Source organism: Acanthopagrus latus, chromosome 8 (genome assembly GCF_904848185.1).
Source record: "Acanthopagrus latus isolate v.2019 chromosome 8, fAcaLat1.1, whole genome shotgun sequence".
Classification (NCBI taxonomy): Eukaryota; Metazoa; Chordata; class Actinopteri; order Spariformes; family Sparidae; genus Acanthopagrus; species Acanthopagrus latus.
The window spans coordinates 12,475,325-12,490,047 of NC_051046.1; the positions used below are offsets into that span (position 1 = coordinate 12,475,325).

The window sequence follows — 14,723 nt, forward strand, 5'->3', positions numbered from 1 at the left end:
ATAAAATGACTTCATGATATTAAAATGAAATCTTGTTTGAACCAGTCATTTTTGCCCTTTTTAAAAGCACAGCTACCAAAAAAGTTAGATCCAGACGCCTGCTGAGCCTGGCTGAGTTTGCCCAGAGCCAAGTGAAAATAAACCGTATGAGTTGATCTAGTCTGACGTTCCTCCCCAGCCTGCAGCACTCTGCTGCCTTTCTGTTTGACCTCCATGCCCAGGACACTGTGTGCCTTGAGTGTGTATGCGCAAGCGTCTGAATGATAGTATGTTGCCTGTGTATGCTGTTGAACAGTTGTTTTACTTTTTCTTAGTTTAACACGTGTATCATTAGTATTGTTAAGCTGAGACTGTGTTTGAGGTAATATTTATGTGTTTTTAAATATTCAATGTAGTTTTATGTGTTCACAATTTGTCTGCATTAATAATGTATGTTTGTGTGTTTGTCCAGAGCCCAAGCCGGTGTACGCTCAGCCTGGACAGCCAGATGTAGACCTGCCTGTCAGTCCCTCTGATGCGCCTGTGCCAAGTGCTGCCCATGACGACAGCATCCTTCGGTAATATTAGGATAATGTATCAAATATTAATGTCTAATTAAAATATACAGAAGCTAAAACTACGATATGGCATTATAACCTGTAGCTCACAGTACAGCAGCAAATCTTGTAACAGAAGCTGACAGATTAAATAAATGCACCGGTACACATCCTGCTTTCAGTTATTTATACAAATCAGGGCATTTAGGCTGCCACAAGGCTCAATGCTGTTTGGAAAATAAGTATTTCATGGCTTGCACTGGTTTTCTGGTAAGTTGAATAAGCAGTGTGTTTGAGACTGGTTAATGTGGTTATTTTTTAGACTATAGGAAAAAAAATTGTACTTAAAGGTTCTGTAATTTTACAACTTTGCTTTTGCAAGCCCACTAAAAGAGCAGACAATCTCAACAGAAACCTGTCTGGGATCCAAAAGACACTCAACTATTCTTTAAATGAAGCTTGCTGTGAGAATGCCATCAAATGGTGTCAAGTCAAAGAAAATCAGCCTGTCTGTCTTCTGTATTCCCCCTCCTCAGGCCAAGCATGAAGCTGGTAAAGTTCAGGAAGGGGGAGAGTGTGGGGCTGCGACTGGCTGGGGGGAATGACGTCGGCATCTTTGTAGCAGGAGTCCTGGAGGATAGCCCGGCTGCTAAGGAGGGCTTGGAGGAGGGCGACCAAATTCTCAGGGTGAGATGCTTTATTTTTGTCATGGCAAGTGTTATGATAACCTGACAGCTGAAATCTAAAGGCTGTTTTTCAGTCGAAAACTTGTTATTCTATGTCACAGATGACTGCTTTTGTTCTTCTTCTTGTTTTAACAATGGGTACCTGATAGCATCAGTAAACAGCCATGCTTTATGGGGTATGCATCCTCAAGTTTTCCCCTTTTTAGTCATGGTTTTATACACTGGCTGCTCCAAAATTCCTGTAACTGCAGGCTGGTCTCTTAGCAATGGCCCAGAGGGAGCACACACAAAAAAACTGTTTCCTCTCACAGTGTTTGTCCCATTTTCTCAAAGCCATATATCTCACTATTTGTACCTCCGCCTCCTTTCTCCAAGAATAATGAGGAATGGCTTGAGTTCTTGCAATGCAGTAAAACCCGCAGTTACCCAGACAATACTGAGAACAGGAAGAGCAATGTAAACCTTTTGTCTCAGTAAAGATTTACACGTTGTCGCACACTCTCTGAACAATGAAGCTGACTCCTTGCCTTAAACCTAAAAGACCCAGACAACAGTGAAGTTATTCTGTGGAAAGCATAAAACAGTAACCTCTGTATTCCCAAATTCCAGGTAAATAATGTAGATTTTGCAAACATAATCCGAGAGGAGGCGGTGCTGTTCCTACTGGATCTTCCTAAGGGGGAAGAGGTCACAATTCTGGCTCAGAAGAAGAAAGATGGTAAGTGAAGTGAGTAAGGAGATAAGAGAATTTCTTATGGTCGAATTGGTGCGGTGCCGCTGACTCACTGCTCTTTCCTGGTCAGTGTATCGGCGGATCGTGGAGTCAGATGTCGGTGACTCCTTCTACATCCGGACACACTTTGAGTATGAGAAGGAATCTCCATATGGGTTGAGCTTTAACAAGGGGGAGGTGTTCCGTGTGGTGGACACCCTCTACAACGGCAAGCTGGGCTCCTGGTTAGCTATTCGCATCGGCAAGAACCACCAAGAGGTGGAGAGGGGCATCATTCCCAACAAAAACAGGTGACAGTTTCCTGACAAACATGCAGTATGTGTCCGTTATCTCAATGAATGGCGTGCAGGATAAATGTTTGTCACAACAGTAGTCAGTCATTTGTTATGATTATCACTGCCATGTAATGGCCTCTAGTATTGGCAGTGTTGAGGTTTGCTGTGCCAAGTTTATGACACATCCATTAGCTAGTGTTACATTAAGAACTGTCTGTGTCTTTCTGCCATTTGTCAACAGAGCGGAGCAGCTCTCCAGTGTGCAATACACTCTTCCCAAAACAGCAGGGGGCGACAGGGCAGACTTCTGGAGGTTCCGTGGTCTTCGCAGCTCAAAGAGGAACCTGAGGAAGAGCAGAGAGGACCTCTCTTCCCAGCCTGTTCAGACAAAGTTCCCAGCTTATGAAAGAGTTGTACTGAGAGAGGGTGAGGAACCATGAATGCATCCCAAGTCTCTCAAAATGGCAGCCACAATTCCCTTACTTGCGTCTTTTCCTTGCGTCTTAGCCCCTCCCACTGAGGACGCATGGAGATCCACAAGCCCCTCTTTCTAATTTCTGTACATCCTCAACTACTTTATTTGCTCTTCTAATGTCTAAGTCCCTCCCACAAGAAATGTGAGCAAAGTGACATGGAGAGAGTAATTGAGGAAACAGGCAATTAACAAAATAAGACATCCATGTGTCATAACGGTATTGGAAAGAGAGGTCAATTAAATATGACATGAAGCATAGCTGCATTGTTTGTGCATTGTTTTGTCTTTGTTTACTGTTGTATTTTATCCTCTCTGTTAGATGGGCAGAACAGTGCCATGTCAGCTTATTTATTTGCTTTTGATTTGGTTCACAATGTGGCATCATGTTATATAAATAGTGATAGTGAAATGTCATAACGAATGTGGTTAGAACAGCTTCTAACAAAGCACCACATAAACAGTAAAGGGCAGAAAGTTTGAGCTTGCCTTTGATCATCTCATACAACCCAAAAATATAAAGAAACACATTTATAGAGCCCTGCTTCCACCGGGCTTTGTATTTTCTGGCTGTATCTTAAGACTCTTTTATGTCATGGTTGCCAAAAAAGACTTCTGCAAACGATACAACTGTGCATCCTAGCATATTGTTTCCCCTCTCATTAAGAAACGTTTTAGGAGTTAAGACACTCCTCATCATGGCGTCCTGAGATTGATATCCATGTCTAAGGCAGGAGGAAAGAGGAGGAACAAAATAGAGAAATGAGAAAAGCCCAAGAAGACGACAAGTAAATGTGTTTCAAGAGAAGTTGGACTTTTTTTTAAAGGATCATGTAATACCACAACCACCGTCCCAATTGCGTTTGACCAAATGCAGGGGCAGAGTATTTGTCCATCACAATGTTCAGCTGAAAGTTCTCCGGAAGGGCTGCTCTTGGGTATTTTTGTTCATTGCTTCCTCTCCCATTGCAAGAAAGGAAATGTCAAATGAGAGACTTGGGATGTATCCGGTGTCTGCTTGCTTACATACCTATAGCTAAGCTGCATTCTGAGTCTGTTGATTATAATTGTTTTTGTTTTTGTTTTGGTAGCTGGATTCCTGAGACCTGTGGTGATATTTGGGCCCATCGCGGATGTTGCCCGAGAAAAACTCGCTAGAGAAGAGCCAGATCTTTTCGAGCTCGCAAGTATGTTTGTATGCACTATATTGCACACATTACTGAAGATATAACCCACTGGCGGTAAACCTGTTTTCCACATATATCCCTCTAATTCCTCCAGAGAGTGAACCAAGAGATGCAGGAACAGACCAGCGTAGTTCAGGAATCATTCGTCTTCACACCATCAAGCAGATCATCGACAGAGTGAGTATTCCTTCTTTAAGGATGTATGTTTGTAGATTATCGTCATCACAGACATATTTTTCATCCCTCCTCTTTCCTGCCTTTATCTCATGAAGGACAAACATGCTGTGCTTGACATCACTCCGAATGCTGTGGACAGGCTGAACTATGCTCAGTGGTACCCGATTGTCGTCTTCCTAAATCCCGATAACAAGCAGGGTGTGAAGAACATGAGGACAAGACTGTGTCCAGAGTCCAGGAAGAGTGCCAGGAAGCTCTATGAGAGAGCCATCAAACTGAGGAAGAATAATCACCACCTGTTCACCAGTGAGTCGCCAGAGTGTTAAAACACAGTTGATTTAAAATTTATATTGTCTTTTTTTTACATTTTTATTCATGATGAAGTGAATTATTCTCTCTTAGCCACCATTAACTTGAACAATATGAACGACGGCTGGTACGGCGCTCTGAAAGAAACAATCCAGCAACAGCAGAACCAGCTGGTGTGGGTGTCAGAGGGCAAGGTGAGAGAAAGGCCTGTCAGCGTTTTCCTTCCATTTCACTGAACATTATTTTTTGTTAAACTGACTGAGCTACACGCGAGCTGATAGAAGTTATCAGCTGCTAATAACTTCTCTTCATTGCTCAGGCGGACGGCACCACAGAGGACGACTTGGACATCCACGATGACCGCCTGTCCTACCTGTCTGCGCCAGGTAGTGAGTACTCCATGTATAGCACGGACAGCCGTCATACTTCTGACTATGAGGACACAGACACGGAGGGTGGAGCATACACAGACCAGGAACTGGATGAGACTTTGAACGATGAGGTGGGTCTGCCCACGGAGCCCGCCATCACCCGCTCCTCCGAGCCTGTACGAGAAGACCCACCTGTAATTCAGGACACTCCTGGTTACCCTGGATACCAGCACCCTGTGCAGCCCGAACCAGCAAGTCGCATAGACCCTGCTGGGTTCAAGATGGCTGCCCCACAACAGGTAAAGTTCAAATCCATCTTTGCAGGCAGGCCCCCACAGGCTGCGCCCCTTAAGAGATGATGTATGGCTAAAAGTATATGACTGCAAAGCGTGAGCGCAGCTCCTTTGTGTTCAGTGTTGTCCTGACCTTTGTTAAGATTAAGTGTCCTTTGTTAAATGATAAACATGTTTTAGAAGCTACTGGTATGTTATCTATTCTAACCACAGTTTTGCAAGTGCAGTCTCTGGCTGGTGTAAAAGTGATTCAGTGTAAGGAAGAAGATCATGGTGTTGGGGTGAGCTGTACTTTGTGGCAGGCTGTGTTATAAATGTCTCTTAACAATACTTCACAGCAAGATGAGGCTGCTCTGCCCATGCCCTCGTTGCCTCCGACGGTGGTAGCGCCCCCTGCTGTTGAGCAGCCTGTACAGCTAGAGGGTATGCACCTAGAGGAGCCGCCTGCTGCAGCCGCAGCTCCTCAGGCTGACTCACTTAGCAGCCCCAGCCCTGCCCCTGAGCTTATTCAGACCCCACCACCACCACACGAACCCCACCCGTCTGGACCGCCTGGTCCAGAACCAAAGGTACCCGCTGTTTCACCAGCCACTCGGACCGGGCCTGGGCCCCCAGCCTGCTGTTTTAACTGCCTGTCTTCTCGCACATGCTTTCCACTCGCTCTCTGCATGACTTGCCCACACTGTGTGACTCACTGAGCCCACTGTGTGCCTCTGGCTCCCAGAGAAATGTGCGACAGACTAGTCCACATGCACCACAGTGGGCTGGGAGACCAGAAGGACTGGTACATCTGAGTCTTTGACCAGGGTGAAGACATCCACAACCAGCCCTAACTGTTGCCTCTTACTTCCTTTGCATGGCTCCTAATGTTTTTGGGTTCCTTTCAGCTTTAACTCTCTTCTGTAGATGAACAGTAGTAGCACTTACGGTGGCATCATAGTGGTAGATGTGTCGTCTGTTCTAGTGCTAGTAGTTTGACGTTGCATTAGATGCAAACTGAATGTTGGTTGCATGATGAGAGCTAACCTGCAGACAGTACTCTCTTGGTAATGATTTTCATCAAGCAATTGTCCCTATGGAAAAACAAACTTCCATCAGCACACTGCATTGTGTCGTCTGTTTAGTACTTTTGTCCTGGTTAGATGCCAACAAATCAACCTTCTTCCATAGGAATTCCTGTAATTAGATTTGCTGTCTTCAGGCTACACATCATATGTTTGAAATGAGGCCTTTCAGAAATGTGCAAATTACTTGTTAGTTCACTATTTCTAAAATGTGTTAATATGTAAAACCTAGTGGTGCTCATATGGATTCTTACCATTCTTGAAAGGCATCTTGTCAAACAGGCATTCAGAACTGTTTATGAACAATTGAGAAAGGTTTGCTTGTGTAGTTGCACTTTTAATTGATGTTTGTTAAATGAATTGGTTGAAGGATTTATTTTCTGATGTTATCCATTTCTTCAAGGTTTCAGTTTATTTGCCAATATTCTTGAAGTTATTCTTAATCTGGTGTTGGGAAAGCATATTTCCCCGACTGCTTTCTGGTGGTGGCTGTTTAAAAAATATCTCAATGATGACGACGTGATGGATGTATTCATCTAGTGTTGCTTCTCCACAGATGTACAAGAAAGATCTGTACAACATGGAGGACCCTGTGCGAATCAACCATGGCCTAAAGCAGTCTTTGAGCTACAGTCACCAGCCGCCGTACCAGGACAAACAGCCATACCGCGAATACGACCACCCGCCTTACGGTTACGATGGAGGCGGCTACACAGAACCAAAGCCTCACAACGCTGACTCTCACCTGCACTACGACAACCGTGTGCCTCATTACAACGAACAGTGGCCCCCCTACGACCAGCAGACCTCGTCCTCTCAGCCCGCAGGGTACCAGCCGGGCCACCAGCAACCCATGGGCTACAGCCCCCGGTCCCCCTACGAAGATGGACCAGGGAGGGACTACAGCCCCCCTCAGCCGCGCTATGATGAGGCCCCACCAGTGGGCTACGATGGCCGACAACGCCACAGTAAACCTGGGCCCATTCGTTACGATGAACCCCCTCCCCCGCCCCCAACTGGCTATGACGCCCGCTCTCCTTACGAGGCAGAACCTCATGGCTTCCCCATCAATTCACCTCGATCGCCAGAGCCCCCAAAGCAGTATTACGGTGACTCTGGTCTGAGGCCCACCTACGTTCCTGGCCCTCCAAACCGGGGCTACAAGCCTGGGATGCATGAGCCTATGATGAACTCTGAACCCCAAATCCACCCTCCTAAACCTGAGACCCTGCCCTCCCCAGGTGAGCCAGGGATCTCTCCGGGCTCAAAACCCCTCCCTCCGCCACCCCGGGAAGACATAGATGAGGACCCAGCCATGAAACCGCAGTCAGTGCTCAACAGAGTCAAGATGTTTGAGAATAAACGGTCTGTTTCCATGGACAGGGCTAAAGAAGGAGAGTCAACAGCAATTAGGGTGAGTTTATCACAGAGGTTTGCAGGTGTCACCTCTATGTGACTCTATTTAGATGGTAGATTAATTCATGTGAACACCTCATAACTGTTAGAAGTTATAGAATATAATATGAAAAACATTGATAGCAAAAATCTCAACTAGGAAAGTAAAATTAAGGCATTTCTGTTAAAAGTGCCTGGTGGGTAATGAAAGGCTAGCATTTGTAAGCTATTAAAGAGGTTTAACAGTTAGTAGCCTACTTGGATATGCAATTATTTAAATCAACACAAGATTACCAATGAAGCTTCAAGGAGGCAAAGTTTTTTTCCCCCAAACTGCAGAAAATGCAAGACTTGAAACTACATGTTTTGTTAAAAATGAAATTATGGTCTGTCTTGTAATAATCTGAGCTATGAGATCTCTGGCACAGTAATAGTTATCAATGTGCAGTCAATCCATTCGTGTAAAATCTGGACCAGATACAAAAAGCTCTAAAGAGACGTCCTTTCCTTGCTTTTCAGCCGGCAGATGTTCCTAAACCTGTGAGTGCACCTGGCCCGGTCCTTAAAGCCAATTCCCTCAGCAACCTGGAGCAGGAGAAGTCCTCCTATAGGTATGTAGTCCTCATAACAGCTGCCCAGGCTGCAGAATGGCTGGGTGAAGGACAAGACGGAGATCATTGCAAAGACGCCTTGGAAGTCATTTACTGTTGTTTGAGCTCCACCTAGTGGGCGCAAGTTCTGCATGTTAGCAGGGTATTTATTAACCTCATTGTCCAGTAAAGTGAGCTAAAACACAATCGATAAATTCTTCTCACTGTGTCAGGACATAAAAGATGTATTCCATTAAAACATTGTTTAGCTGGTTTTAGGCCAGTCCTTCTGTTTAAGTCACTGCAGCAGTTTTACTTGTTTTTTTCATCCTCTCTCTGAAGGGCTCCCGAGCCACAGAAACCCCACACGAAACCCCTGGATGATGTAGTGCGTTCCAACCACTATGACCCAGATGAGGATGAGGAGTACTACAGGAAGCAGTTATCCTACTTTGACCGCCGTAGCTTCGACAGCAAGGCCATGGGCCAACCCAGTCCTGGCATCAACCGCTTCCATGACCTGCCCAAACCAGCTCAGCTGTCTTACCCATACAACAGGTAAAACTACACACACCTCATGCCAGAAGTGGCTGATGTCTCAACAGCTGCAGTCGTGATTGTCTTTTAACAACTGTGTTGTTTGTGTCTTCCTACTGTAGAGTTGAGTCTGTAGAGAAGGTGAGCCCAGTGGAGAAAAGATATGAACCTCTGCCCCAGATCAGCCCTTCCTCACAGTACGGGCCCCCCGCATCCGCCATCCCACCCAACACACTGCCCAAGCTCAGCCCCAATGACGGTAAGCTCTCTGACTCTCCAACACGTTAGGGCTCCAGCGAAGGAGTACTTTTGTGTCTTTTATCAATCTTCCAGTTAGCTTTACGCTTAACTATTGGCCTTTAAAATATCAGCAAACAGTGAAACATTATTTCCTTGAACCCAAGGTTTCAGGTTTCAGTTTACTATCACATTAATAAATGGTGCAGAAAGCATTTGTCAGTGAAAAATTCAAATAGTTGTTAGATACACACTAAATACAGTTAGTTAATCAAATTTGGGCTGTAACTAAGTGATCCTCCTTCATGTGTTTCCAGCTAACTCCATACCTGAGCCATTGAGCTCACCCAATCCTAAACCTGAGCTGGCAGCTCTCAGGCCAGCCAGCAGGGATGAACCTGCACCAGTTGGCTATCTGCCGCCGAGGGGCCTCCCCGATAAATCCCCCGTTAATGGCACTGATGCAGCACCCACCAAAACGATGGCCGCTCCTGCTCCAACTAGTTACAACCGCTACGTCCCCAAGCCGTACACCAGCTCAGCGCGGCCCTTTGAGCGCAAGTTTGAGAGCCCCAAGTTCAACCACAACCTGCTGCCCAACGATACACAGGTAAAGACGGACCTCCTCAGTAAGCCCAGTGTGGTGGGCAACAGCGGCGGGAAGCCTCAGCTCTCGCCACAGCCCCTGGATCATGACAGCGGCCTGGACACCTTCACACGCACTATGGACAACAGGCCCAAATACCAGCACAATAACATCAACACCATCCCCAAGGCCATCCCGGTTAGGTACGACACTCATCATTTTTCACAGTCAGCAGCAGCAGTGCTTTCTGTGAGGGTAATTACTGAGTAGCTGAAAGACCGAGAGAGACTTTGTTTGTTCACAGGGGGTTTGTTCTAGTGTCCTCTGCTGTGCATTTTTCTCTGCCAACACTGCTTTGACTGATGGTACTGACTCTTGTGCCTCCGTCCCTCAGCCCCAGCACGCTGGACGATGACGACGAGGACGAAGGGCACACTGTGGTTGCCACCGCCAGGGGCATCTTCAACTGTAACGGAGGGGTCCTGAGCTCCATCGAGACGGGTGTCAGCATCATCATCCCCCAGGGTGCCATCCCCGAGAGCGTGGAGCAGGAGATTTACTTCAAGGTGTGCCGGGACAACAGCATCCTGCCCCCGCTCGACAAGGAGAAAGGTCGGCCTCTGAGTTTCTTTAAATCCTAAAAATGTCAAGAACAAACAGTCTCTACATCTGAGTCTGAAGTGCCGATGTACTTAAGATAAAAAGCAGCCTGGGAAACAAAGTTTGTGACTTTGTTGTTTTAGAGCTAGTGCAAGATTTTATATTTAATGTGTATTTTCTAAACAAATTGCTACATCAGGGTAAAGTTTCAGCAGCACTTTAATGGGATGATTGGTGCCTACATATAAAAGAGTTTATACATGCGTGGCTAACATCTGTTTATACTTCACATTAGAATTTCTTTACAATGAAGCCAAAGCAATACGCTTTTATGCAACACTTCTTTAAGATTCGAAGTATGAACAGGGGATAAAAAGCCCTGAAGGATTTTTTTAAATTAACATTCAGCACCAGGGGACTGTGCTAATTTAATTAACCTGTCAGGACAGTTAACAGTTAATTCTCGTTCACCATGAAGGCCTGGGCAATAGATAATCCTGTGTGCTGATTAATTCATACAAGTTTAAATTGTGGAATGTAAATCTTGCTATGTGTCCGTGCAGGAGAAACGCTGCTAAGTCCGCTGGTGATGTGTGGCCCTCATGGACTCAAGTTCCTGAAGCCGGTGGAGCTGCGCCTACCTCACTGTGCGTCTATGACCCCTGATGGTTGGTCTTTTGCTCTAAAATCCTCCGACTCCTCGTCGGGTACGCTGTCCTCTCTCTGTCCTTTGGGGTCTGTGGGCTTTACTGATTTAAGGAGGAGAGTTTCTGAATCATTTTAGTCATCTCATCTGTTTCCATATTCCCCTCACTCCCCCACCCCCACCCCCCGTTTAAGTTGTTTTCTTATTTTCATGCTTAACATGATCTGCACAGCCTTGTTTATTCAAATCGTGGCTTGTTGCTACTGCTATCTTAAACTGATTATCTTCCGGGGTTTGAACAAAACAAGCTATCTTAATTGGGATGACATTTTCCAGTATTTAATTACCTCTTAAAGACAAAAGAATCAATTGAGACAATAAAAGTAAAAAACAGTCACTAGTTGCAGCCTTAAAGGGGCAATTTTTAAGATGTGGCCAGAATTTTCAGAAAATAAACATCATCCACAGCCTGTGAAGAGCCAACAGATATCTATGTACTGTGCTGCAGAGATGTCTCTGCATGCCAACCAGCTAACAACAACCGATCCTGTCTGATAATACCACCTCTGGGTGATTGCTGTTTTCTTTTCCAGACAGAAAAATACAGCTGTACAGTTTCCCCTCTTTTACTTAGCTTAGTTGCCTTGTTAATTAATCACAAAACCCACTTCATTTGGACTTGACATTAACAAAATAAACTCACCGAAACAGTCTTGGTTTGTCTCTCCACGATCAGCTCAGGTTTGGTTGAAATATATCCCCGATTCACTAAGTAAGGTATGAAATTATTCCAGCTCTACGCGCTGTTATCGCCCAATGCTGAAGCCCAACTCTCTCTTGGACCTCTGCCGCTGCACCTTTGTCCTGTCCACACCTGCTGTGTCTTCTCAGTTGTAAGCCGTTATGCTGCCCCCCAAAGTTTTGGAGTGCCGTTGAATTCTGGCCATTTCTTTTAAACAACACCTTTAAACGCTTTTTATATTCATTATTCTTGTTTGACATGACAGTCAAGTTGTTTGAACCTCAACATGGTGTTATAAAAGCCTTGCAGTTTATTTTCACTCAGTTATGAGTTCAAGCTAAATAAGGCATGAATGTGACACGGACTAGTGTTGCTCCAACTTGAGAACAGAATAAGATCCCCCGTTCTGTGCTGATGTATTTTACACAGAACAGTGAAGGGGAGAAACAGGCTGTGTTAAAGGGTTTGATCTTACTGTGTTTTTCTTACTGTTGGTTTGTTTGAAATGCATTTTTCTATGTAACTAGATTTCAACTAATTTGGTGGCACATACATTTATTTTAAAGTAGTATATATGAAGTTACTGTGAGTTGACATCCATTAAATTGATGATCCATTAAGCATTAACTACTCCAGAACTCAAGATAAGCAGCTGAAGTTTTATTATTTTAATTTTATCAGTCATACTTATTACTTTTTTTTTAATAATTATATTTCCAGATTAGTGGTATTGATAATGCATCTGTAAGAGAAATATGTTTTGTTTGTTTGTTTTCTGCATTTTATAGAGGAAGTAAGGAGCTCCAGCAGCTCACAACATGTCTCTCATTTCCTGCAGGTGATCCCAAAACCTGGCAGAACAAATCTCTCCCCGGAGACCCAAACTACCTGGTGGGTGCAAACTGTGTGTCTGTGCTCATTGACCACTTCTGAAGAGGGCAACAGCTGGCCTGTTACTGAATGTGATAAACGGGGAGACCTCAGTCGCCCCTGCCGTGCTCCCTCCACCGTGGCAGGGTGCACAGCGCTCCATGAAGTATGAACTTGATACTCTCACGTTGTTTACTGTGCCCAAAATTTAAAAAAAAAAAAAGAAAAAAAATATCACACACACAGTCTGAGGAGTCCAGCATCCCCCGAGGCTGTACTCTTGTTTTTTTTTTTTTTTTCCTTTCTTTTTTTTTTTTGGTGCTTTCAAGGCTTGCAAAAAATAAAGATTAAAACAAGTTATTTAAACAAAGGAACTGAAGTTGGAATGCATGACCAGTGCCACAGACTGAATAATCTCATTTTGACATTTTTAGCTAATTTTGTAAAAGGTCAGAGCAGTGCAAGAAAAAGGAGAATTTTGGAAACTTGTTTAATATTGCAATGGGATTTTTGCGTACTGTAAAAAAAGAAAAGAGAAAAAAAAGGAAAAAACACTCACAAACAGCAAAGTTGGTATATGCAAAACTTTTGTTTGTGAGTTCTGTGGTCATGCGTTTTACTCATGAAGGATCTCCGAGGACTTGAGAAATGCCGAGTCCGACTCATGAAGGAACACGTAGGCTTCATAAAGATGAAAAAATAAGAATAAGAATGACGGTTAAGTATTAGTACGAGGCGCCCGTTTGTTCTGGCGGAGCGCTCTCTCTTTAAAACTGATGTTTTGTAGCAATGTTTTACCGTAGATAAATATACTGACTTGATTTTACAAACTCCTGCTGTCTAGAGATCTATGCATGTGCTATGACTCAGGTCCAGAAGCCTGCTACTACTAAGTTCAACACATGAAAATCCCATCGTACACTGCAAGCAGTGATGCCTTATCTGCATATTAACTTTTCAGTGAAACTTTAAAAACATCAGATCCTTCAGTTATAGCGATCACTACGGAAGAAAAAGTTGTCTCTGCATTTTTCTCATAAACAGTGAACTTGGATTTTAGCACACGAGAATAATTGAGGCTGATGAAAAGGTATGCTTTCTTTTACTGCTATGCATATGAAGTCTGAGGAAATACAAAAAAGCTAGAAAAGATGTTTAAATTGTGGCTGTAAATATTGCTAGTATAAATGGCCTTGGTTCTCTGTAAATGAACTTTTGTACATCTTTGTTATTTTGTATAAAAGAGAAAACGTTTGTTTAAAAAAGAGAAAGCGGTTACATTGGTTATGTTTGTATTCTGGTTATACCCCTGAGCCTTGGAACTGACATAAGCAGTAATAAGTCCGACTTTTCTACCAACATATACACACACTACTTAAGGCATTTTTAACAGTCAGAAAAACTTTTTATTCTTATTTACAAACTAGAGAAGTGCTTGGTTTAAATGATTTTAAAAGATGTACTTGAGGGGGTCTGCTGTGAAGAGTGGTCCCTTCCTTTATTTGTGATACTGGATGCTGTATTGTGTGCCCTGAAATGTATTTTTGTACTAATAGACAATTTATTATGGCACATCAGTACTGTTTTCTTTTGATATGATAACACTGCTTCAACCCGAACACTAGTTTATTTTCCCGTGTGGCTGACATTCTTTTTATTTATTTTGAGTTTTCTTCGGTTCGACTTTTTTTTTTTTCCTTTGCGACACATTTCTAAGTATACCACTGTATTAATAAATAAATTCATTTTTAAAGTAACTGCTCCTCGGGTGAGTGTGTTGTGTTGTTGTAAACCTCCAGATGTTTTTGCAAATCGACACACCCAGACGTTTTTTTTCTGCCAAGCTGCTCAGAGGATTCCTGTGTGGGTTGTGAAGTTGGCGCTTGGACTGTCGGTATGCAATTCTTGATTCTCAGCTATCTGACGCTCACAGCTGCTTCCCACATGTTCAATCAGTAAACTGAGCTGGCAGCTGGATCATTCTGCATACCTTAATATAAATACAGAGCTGACAGTCTTCAGTTAAAAGATTAACAGTGTGTCTCAACATAACCCTCAACTTGTGTCTCAACCGCTACTGCATTTTATTCACCTTAGAAATCAGCTTCCATGTTTTTTTTTTCTTAATCTGACCTCTGGTTCACTGGTATATAAAGTAAGAAATAGACTAATATGACAGATTCTACATAAAATCCAGCCTACTGCAGTTCTACCCTCATTCATATGAAGTAAATCTGGTGGACTGGTAAAAGAAAGTCCTGTCATTACAATGCAAGCAATAGCACTGTTGCATTAAATTGTGTTAGTTTAAAATCAGGAACTGAATGTAGATGAGTTTCACAAGACCTCCTATGCTGTTATGTTTTTTTCCCTCTCCTTTAGTGTGTTAAAGGTTTTTGTGCATGTAAAAGAACCTT

At 43.7% G+C, this 14,723-nt stretch overlaps 1 protein-coding gene across 5 annotated transcripts in view; it reads left to right on the top strand.

The window, feature by feature from the left end:
* The window catches only part of tjp1b (tight junction protein 1b), a 69,580-nt gene extending 55,517 nt beyond the window's left edge, over window positions 1–14,063 (top strand). For all 5 annotated transcript variants that reach the window (XM_037106999.1, XM_037107000.1, XM_037107001.1 and 2 more), the window contains 19 exons: window positions 452–557; window positions 1,073–1,223; window positions 1,832–1,940; window positions 2,026–2,245; window positions 2,472–2,656; window positions 3,794–3,889; window positions 3,984–4,066; window positions 4,162–4,372; window positions 4,469–4,569; window positions 4,695–5,045; window positions 5,378–5,608; window positions 6,660–7,517; window positions 8,018–8,109; window positions 8,431–8,646; window positions 8,748–8,884; window positions 9,180–9,651; window positions 9,843–10,060; window positions 10,612–10,755; window positions 12,275–14,063. In XM_037106999.1, coding sequence (XP_036962894.1) covers window positions 452–557; window positions 1,073–1,223; window positions 1,832–1,940; window positions 2,026–2,245; window positions 2,472–2,656; window positions 3,794–3,889; window positions 3,984–4,066; window positions 4,162–4,372; window positions 4,469–4,569; window positions 4,695–5,045; window positions 5,378–5,608; window positions 6,660–7,517; window positions 8,018–8,109; window positions 8,431–8,646; window positions 8,748–8,884; window positions 9,180–9,651; window positions 9,843–10,060; window positions 10,612–10,755; window positions 12,275–12,369 — 4,076 coding nt within the window. In that variant the 3' untranslated portion in view covers window positions 12,370–14,063. The remainder of the gene's footprint in view (window positions 1–451; window positions 558–1,072; window positions 1,224–1,831; window positions 1,941–2,025; window positions 2,246–2,471; window positions 2,657–3,793; window positions 3,890–3,983; window positions 4,067–4,161; window positions 4,373–4,468; window positions 4,570–4,694; window positions 5,046–5,377; window positions 5,609–6,659; window positions 7,518–8,017; window positions 8,110–8,430; window positions 8,647–8,747; window positions 8,885–9,179; window positions 9,652–9,842; window positions 10,061–10,611; window positions 10,756–12,274) is intronic.
* The last annotated feature ends 660 nt before the right edge of the window (window positions 14,064–14,723 follow it).